At 40.7% G+C, this 8,914-nt stretch overlaps 1 protein-coding gene across 3 annotated transcripts in view; it reads left to right on the forward strand.

Moving 5' to 3' along the window:
• Positions 1-4,960: 4,960 nt before the first annotated feature.
• Kiaa1210 (KIAA1210 ortholog) overlaps positions 4,961-8,914 on the forward strand; it is a 58,334-nt gene continuing 54,380 nt past the window's right edge. For all 3 annotated transcript variants that reach the window (XM_013507699.1, XM_013507700.1, XM_005410451.1), the window contains exons 1-2: positions 4,961-5,046; positions 5,889-5,959. In XM_013507699.1, the coding sequence (XP_013363153.1) occupies positions 5,899-5,959 (61 nt within the window). In that variant the 5' untranslated portion in view covers positions 4,961-5,046; positions 5,889-5,898. The remainder of the gene's footprint in view (positions 5,047-5,888; positions 5,960-8,914) is intronic.

Below are 8,914 nucleotides of genomic sequence, written 5' to 3' on the forward strand. Positions count from 1 at the left end.
CAGTCTCAAGGAAAAAGCTAATCACCTCCATTCTCTCCGCATGCCATGTCTGAATGATCCTCTCTAGGACTTCCATCCACTCTTTGGCAGACACATACACCCCTAGTTGAAAGCATGAAGTATAGCAGTAGTTTGAAAGGGGTTGAAGCTCCTGTCTTGGGGATAGCGAAAGCTATTTCAAACAAAATGAAGCTTTTAGGAGGTTTGGCATGTTCTAACTTTTTGGCAAGGTCCGCAGTTCACAACTCAGTTGAGAAAGTGGCAACATAGTTCTGCATAAAGAAACATTTGTGGTGAGGTACAGATGATCCTCTCATAGGCTTCTGTACATGGTTCTGTGTTGCAGCTTACATGGCCCCAAACCTACTGCACTTTGGACTTCTTTCTTAATTGGAGCTGGAGCCTACAGGACTCTATTAGTTTTTTATTGCTGTTTAATAAATGACAAATAACTTAGTCAGTATAAATTTATTATTGCTGGCTTCCGTGAGCCAAGAGTTGAGGTGTGGTTTAACTGGATCGTCTGCCCAGGGTCTGACCAGATGGTAATCAATGTATCAGCCAGGGCTGAGGTCTCGTCTGAGGTTCAAGGTCATCTTCCAAACCGACTGTTGTCAGAATTCAGTTTTTTGTGATCACAGGGCTAAGTCCTTGGTTTCTCAAGGACTAGTAATTTAAGGTTGCTTACAGGTACTAGCAACCCTCTGCCATAGCCTGCCATGTGGCTCTCCAAGCACGGCAGCTTGTTGGTTTAAGATCAAACAAGAAAGCATCTACTACAGCTTCAAATCTGACTTTTAGGGATGACCTCAGGTCCCCCTTTAAAAATCTCACCTGATTAGATTAGGGCTGCTCACATTCATATATACCAGGGGTGAAAATCTTGGGGGCCATCTTAGAATTTTATTTACAACAGACTCTATTAAAAAACATTTTATCCTATTAGACTGTTTTTTTTTGTTTTTTTTTTTTGTTTTTTTTTAAAGAAAAGCACGAAGCCAGCTGCTTTCCATTAGCATGCTGCATGCTGGAAAGGCAGGAAAGCTGCCAAACAAAGTCTTCTGAGTCCTTGAACCTGATTCCAAGTGTGGTTAACAAATTTCAGCAAACTTGGAAGATAGGCCTTTATTCCTTGTTTTTCCTCTTTCATTCCGCTAGATCCCGTTTGGCCCTTAACTGAGAGGGCAGTGAAGGAAAGGGCAGCTCTGGGGCCTAAGTGAGAAGCAAACATGCATGTTAATCATGACTCAATAATGCAAATTTCTATCCCTGCTGGGCCAGAGTTCCTGATGACCGTTATTGAATGACTTAATGCTCTTTGGATGTAGCTCTGAAGGTCTGTCACCATGCACTGCACAAAAACTTATCTTCCCTCTTTCTTTACTCACCTCAACAGCTTTTCCATGGGGCTTCCTGCAGAGACGTCCTTTACTTTTAAAGCATACCTCCAACTGTCCCATATGTTTCCTTTCAACAAGGTGACACTTTTCCCACTGATTCCTACTTGTCACTCTAATACCCTTTCCTACCTACTCCTGAATTCATCCATCTGCAAAACATAGAGTAAGCACCTTCTGTGTGCTTAGAATTATGCTAGGTGCTGGTGATGTCTCTATACTTAAGGTGACATCAGCTATAGCAACGGTACGAGCATAGAGCCAATGCTCCGGGGCAGAGCCTTTAAGCTATGTCTTAAAGAATGTGCCAGATTTCTAGGATATGGGGATTAGGAGGACAGTGTTTCTGGCCAAGTGGGCAGGCTGTGCAAAACAAAGGAAACAAAAGAAGATAGTATGCTTAGGGAATGGTGACTCTGGGAGCCCTGCGAGTGGGAGTGGGCTACTGGGAGATTGGGGTGGGGGCAGGGAGCTCAAGATATCAGAGGGCCTTGAGTGTTATGAGCTTGGCTTTTATCCTGCAAGCAGCATGAAGCTGGTGAATAAGCTTTAGCAGGGGAGGCGCATGACATTGTTACTTTTTGAGACACTAGTGAAGTGACAGTTGTGGCTGAATATAGTAAACGAACGTATAGAACAGATACTCATTAACTGTCCCCGTATGATTAAGGAATAAATTCACTATAAATTCATATCAGGGATAATGAGATACATGAGGGAAACACAGTGACACCTCTGTGAGGAGAGACTTGGGAAGAGCGTTCGTTGGCATTGTGTCACTGTGATGCAATACCCGAGAGAAATCAACGAACAGGAGGAAAGAATTATTTTGGCTCTCAGTTTCAAACATTTCAGTTCCTGGTCACTTTGTCTGGTTGCGTTAGGCCCGTGCTAAGGCAGGACCTCGTGGTGGAAGGGTGTGGCTGGAGAAAAGCTGCTCAGCTCATGGAAGCCAGAAAGCAGGAGGAACTTGCTTTTACGGAGCTGGGAGTGTAGCTCAGCAGGTGCAGCGCTTGCCCGGCAAGTGTGAGGCCCCGAGTTTGATTCCTGGGACCAAAAAAAACTTGCTTGTGTAACAAGCCCCTTCCCTCAAACCCACTAAGTTATGAATCTATAAATGGATTAATCCATTGATGAGGTCAGAACCCTCATTATCCAAACATCTCCCAAAGGCCCCACCTCTGAATACAGCTGCACTGGGGTCAAGCCTTGAACACATGAGCCTTTGGGGACATTTAAGATCCAAACCGTAACAGGAAACAAAGCTCTCTTTAATAAGGTCATCCTGAAGATGAAGGAAAGAATTTCTGTCAGTGGCAGTGGCTGCTAAGCAGGAAGAGAAACCTCTTCCACCTCCACTAGGGTCCAGCCACTACTTCTTTAAAAAAAATTCTTACTGTACCTGTTTGCAGTATATAATGATTACATTCATTGTGCGGGAGCTGGTACATGTACAGAATATATCGTCATTCTTTCTTATCCCCTTTCCCTCCCCTTCCTCCTCTTTCCTCCAACTCTTGCTCCTTTCCTTTTTGCAAAAGACCTGTATCTCTGTTTCTTATTATTTTGTTCTCTAATTTACTTATGTTTTCAATTTCTCATGTAAGAGAAATCGTGTGACATTTAAGCCTGTGTATCTGATTAATTTCATGTAACATTATGGTCTCAAGGTGCATCCATTTTCCTACCAATGACTCAAGTTTATTCTTCTTTATGGCAGAGCAATACTCCACTGTGCATAAATCCCACATTTTTTTATTTTAAGGAGAAAAAACAATGAAAACAATGATACAAAATTACAAAACAAGGTTGTAGGGGAGTAATGATGGTTAATACATTGGGTATTGTTATTTTCAAAGTAGGTGCTCAGATTACAAGATATACGCACGAAAAATTGGTCAAACAATATAAGCAGAAACCTTTCTTTTCAATGAATTGTCAGAAATTAGTAGTATACCTATCTTAACTGGCATATATATACACAGATATTTATTTATTTTTCCTTTTCCCTTCCTTTTCTCCTTTCCATCCCAGCTTCTCTTTCCTTTTGAACAGTTTCTTCCAAATTCACAATATCTATTTCACATTTTGTATCTCATTTACTTTTTCAGCTTCTCACACTAGGGAGACAATAGAATGTTCACACATGCAAGTCTGATTTATTTCACTTATGAGTATGGTCTCAAGTTGCATCCATTTATCTATAAAAGCCTCGAGTTTATCCTTCTTCGTAGATGAGTAGTACTCCATTGTATAAAAGACCACATCTTTTTATCTGTTCCTCGGATATTTTCTTTACAGCTACTACTTCTATTGCTGACCAAAAGATGTTTCTTAGATTATTTCCATTTTTTCTTTGAATTTATGCACTCCTTCAACAAATATATTGGTATTGAATATCTGCTATTCCTCTCACCTGCCATATTTAATCCACCAGTAAATCCTGTGACTCTTCTGTTCTAGGTACCATTCTAGGTGCTGGGAGTACCTGTGTTAAACAAAGCTCCTGTCCTAATGGTGTTTACATTCTAGCAGCAGAGACAAATAAGACACCAGTAATTAAATTAGTTATGTAGAACATGATTTAGTACCAAATCCCCAAGAGGAATATGATCATTATATACTGCAAACATGTACCAGTAAAAATAAAATATTAAAAAATCAAAAAAGAATACAATTTCAGGCAATTACAAGTACTATGAAGGTGTTGATAAAGGAAAATATGATGGAGAGATGGGAAGTTCTCTAACTAGAATGATCAGGGAAATGCTCTCTGGGGGAAGTGAAACTGAATGCTTGAATGTCACAGGTGAGCCAGACATGCAGCTGTCTAGAGAAAGAGCCCTCCTGGCAGAAGAAGCAGGTGATACGAAGATCTTGAGACTGAAAGGGGCTTGGTGTGTTGGGGATTACCAAGATGCTCAGGGAGGCTGGAGCAGAGGGACAAAATGGGAGGGTAGGAGGACTGATGATGAGTGGGGCATGAAAGTGAGGCTAGGTCATGTAAGAGCCATGGGCAGGGGCTGGGGTTTTACTCTGAGTTAGAAGGCAAACCACTTGGGGCACTTTGGAGCAAAGGGCTGACACAACTGATGCTTCAGCTTAGTAGGAAAAGAAGAATGTAAAAGTATGCTGTGATTACACACGGAAATAATATTTTGATTATTTTGGGTTAAATAAAATAGATCATTAAAAGTAGTTTCACCTGTTTGGGGGCTTGTTTTCATCGTTATTTTAAAAATATGGCTATTAGAAAACTTAAAATCACACGTGCAGCTTGTAATTTTGCTCATGTTAACTTTGTTATTTAATGTTGCTGGCCTAGGGAATGAATGTAGATAAAGAGAGGGCCAAGGACAAAAGCCTGGGTGCTACATTTCAAGATCCGGAAGAGGAGGAAGGTCCAGCAAAGAACACTGAGAAGGAACAGCTAGTGAAGTAGGACAAAAAGTAGAGGAATGTTGTGTTCTGAAAGGCAAGTGATAAAATTATCCAAAAAGGGGGAGTGGTCAAAAAGGGAGTCAGATGCCGTCAGAAGATCCCTGTTGGATTTAAGAAGAGCAATTTCAGTGGAACAGTTAGAAGAAACTGAATTTGGAAGCCTGGTTGGACAGGGCTCACAAGAATAAGAACTGAGGACACAAACCTAGTGAGTATAACTAACTCTTGAGTTTTGCTTTCAAGTGATGCAGAGAGCTGGAGTAGTAACAAGAAGAGGGTTTAGAGGTTTGTGTGTTTTGTTGTCATTGTCGGTTTGTTGAGGAGGGCAGATGGTTCTGTGTGTTCCAAACATGTGCTTGGTTAACAGTGGGGTCCTCAAAGCGTTTAGGATTTGGTTAGGGAATTAAGGCATGTATAACTGAAAGTATGTCACATATGGCATGTGTGATTTTGCCAGATGATCCGAATTCCAGGGTCACACTGAATTGTTGTACTAATGCTTTAGGTGTTTAGATGTTGCCAAGATGCTCTCTTTTCTTGCTCTCCCTTTTGATGTAATATTTTTCTCTTTAGTGGTTATTTCTTCTACCATGGCAGTGGTGGGTCAAGGGCAATGATAATTTGTTGTGGCTTGGCATTTTGGATAAAAGGCTCCTTTTCCATGTGCTTCTCTAAAGTTCAGAGGTAATTTATTTCCCCAGTGTCTACAAAGGCTTCCTTAGTGATGGACCCTAGGGGTGCTGCCATGTTTACTAAGCTGGCCAAGCTTAGCTCAGTGATTCTTCATCTACTACCACAAGGAATCCCATCCTTCTGTCTCTAAGCAAGAAAATCTCCCGGTCTAGACCTTTGTCTCTTCTGGACATTTTGTGTTAATGAAATGAATGTCTTTTGAAAAGGAAGAATAAGTCTTCCTAGTGGCAATTCCATTTGTACATCTTTTCTTGAGTAGTTTAAGAATCTAACTAAAGAAGTGGTAGCATGAAGTGATTGGACGTTCGGGATATCAAATGATCCTCTTTTTCTTTTTCTCTTTGTACTATATTTTAGTGATCCTATCATGTCTGAATCACTAAGTGAAATTTCTAGCAATCTGGACACTCTGGAGGCCAGCGATGAGGGTAAGTAACCCAATAAATCTTTGATAGCTAGAACTGCATTGACTGTCATTAGCCCCTAGGAAAAAGGACCAAGTCATATGAAAACAAGTTTATATCAAATTTCTAGTAACATTAGACTCACCGCACATGTGCTTTTCAGTCTTCTACTCTCTTTTCTGTCATCTGCAACTTTGATAGTCTAAAGGTTTGTCCAAGGCCCCACAGACTTCTTTGGAGGTGGTTACCAAGTTCTACTTAGACAGAAATATTTCTGCTTAATCAGAAAAACAATCAGAACAGCCCATAATCTGACACATTCAACTGAGGTTTTACTGTAGATAGTAATCTAGATGTAACCAATGGAGGAATTTGTAGTTTGAGGAGTAAATGGTGGTATAGAAACAAAAGATGCCACCACAGGCTTCTGTTAAGTAAGATTCAATATACAAAAATTCTCTTTTGAAACTCTTACTCAGATGTGCTGCCTAAACTATGGTGCCATTTGTGAGTGACAGGTTACCATGAAAGGAATAATATGAAGGAAGAGATAAATCACAGTAAGATTTTTTGTTTTGCAATAGTAGAGATCAAACCCAGGGCCTGCACACCGAACTACATTCCCAGCCCTTCCTACTTTTTATTTTGAGACAAGATCTCATTATGTCACTAAGTTGCCCAGACTGGGCTTGAACTTGTGATTCTCCTGCCTCAGCCTCCCAGAGTGCTTGGCTTACAAGTGGACCCCACTATGTCCATCTAAGATTTTTGATATATACATATACTAAAAATGCAATCATAAAACACAAAATGAGTCACTGAATTTAAAGATAGAACTAAATTTAACTGTAAATTGGTTTTTTGTTGTTCTTTGCTTCTTGCTGAGTTTTCTTTAGTAGGGTGTGGTGCAGAAAACTTGTCTCTTAGGACAGAGAGAGGGGAACCTCACTGTGATTTCCTGAAGGCCTGACTTCAAGGCCTCTCTGGTGCAGGGGATGCTAAGGCTGCTTGCCTTTAGGACAAAGCTTGGGTTTTCACATCTGTATTGGCACTTCTTAGCGCTGGATCTCAGAGAGAGTGGTCAGGCATTCCACATTTAATCACGAGTGAAAGGCCCCTCATCAAGGCAGACCCAGCTCCCAAACTAACTGACCCATCCTTTTGTTGTGAGCTAGACAGATGTCTAAAACAGAAGGATGCAATGCAATACGTCTTGATGAGGAGTACAGGTAAGAAAAATGCCTTTTCTCCATTCTCAAAATTTCATTTTAAGATCAAATATTTGGCTATGTTTTTCAAACTAGTCAGTGGTAGCCAGAGAGTAAGATGGCTGTTGGGAGATCCAAGGGAGCAAAGGTTAGTTAGAAATATTTCCTTTTGAAGCAGCAGTAGAAGGCAACAAATTCATCATTATGTCACACATTTCTAAAGTTAAGTTCAACCCAGATGGGCTATCTGGGTGCATGGTGAATAAGCAAATATACAACCCAGAAGCAAGAACTTCTTCATTCGGTTTGGCTGTGATTTCTTTTCTTGGGGGAAAACATCCTCCTGTGAGCTGTTCTCTTGCATGTGACACACTGCACGTCCCCATGGGGGGATGTTGTTGAAAACTACTTGCGGTTTGGAAATATATACATAGTCCTTGTCTTGACCAGTAAAGACAATGGCTAGCAGAGGTCCAGGTGGTTGTCAGATCTCTGTTCACTGTTATGTTCTCTGTTCACTGTTACGTTCTCTGTTCAAGTGTTATAACTGGTCCTGGCATAAGTTATTCAGTGTACAAGAGACCTATATGAATATTGCTGGACACAAATATGGATTTCAACCCCTACCTACTCTTTAGGTCTATCTACCCTTTGTGCTTTTAGTGCTTTTAATAGCTTTTGAAAATCACCTGGAACGGATTCAGCTTCTGGAAGTTTAAAAACAACCCTTTGAAAAGGAAAGTATAATGAAAGGCCAGTTTGCACACTTGAATATGCAGTAACTATATCGTATTTCATTAGGATTTCAAAAGTAGAGTAACTTGTGGATGATATCTGGCTTTATCTCACTCCCAGGGCTGAGACCAGGGCTCATGTTCATATATTGGGGCTGTTGCAGTTGAGGGTAGGCAAGTCTCCTAATCAAAAGCAGGCTGAAGGGGCTGGGGATGTAGCTCAATGGTAGAGCACTTGCCTAGCAAATGTGAGGCTCTGGGTTCCATCCCTAACACCACACACACACACACACACACACACACACACACACAGAGTTGACTGAAGACTTAGACTCTTACAGCTGACATTTTATCTCTCGCGATGGCTTGCTCACTGAAACTGTGACTAGCTTTGCAGGCACTGCTTTGAATCAACAAACGTCTAATGCACCACACTAAGCAGTTTTGTCCCCTGATGTTGCCTCAGCAAAGCTACTCATATATGACTACCATATTTAGAGCTACCCCACAGGGTAGATGGAAACAATCTCTAGCTCCTGTGTTTATAAGAGACACTTATTATTTAAGCTATTTTGAATCCTTGTGCGAAAATAAGTTGCTACTTTTCAGTAAAGAAAGAAAAATGGGGGAAGTTGGAATATATGCATACTTAATTTTAGCGTCTGTTACAGTTCTAAGGTCACTAGTCAGTATAGGAACATAAAATGTGCTAGCACATAATTTTGTCTGTTCATGTAAATTTGGTTTTATAATCTCAAGAATTAGAGTGTTTTTATTCAGCTATTCAGTGGTACCAGCGTCTGACGCTCTTCTCTTTGTCTTTGCTGGTTTATAATGGTGCAGTGGCATACGCTTGTAATCCCAGCATTCTGAGAGGCTAAAGCAACAGGATCACAAGTTCTAGTACAATTTTGGCACGTTAGTAACTTAGTGAGACCCTGCCTTGAAATTAAAAAAAAAATAAATAAAGAAGGATGGGCATGTAGCTCAGTGAGAAGGTCCTGGGTTCAATCTCCAGCACTGAAAAAAAAGGAAGA

This window comes from Chinchilla lanigera, unplaced genomic scaffold, assembly GCF_000276665.1.
Source record: "Chinchilla lanigera isolate Chin_1 unplaced genomic scaffold, ChiLan1.0 scaffold00133, whole genome shotgun sequence".
Taxonomy (NCBI): Eukaryota; Metazoa; Chordata; class Mammalia; order Rodentia; family Chinchillidae; genus Chinchilla; species Chinchilla lanigera.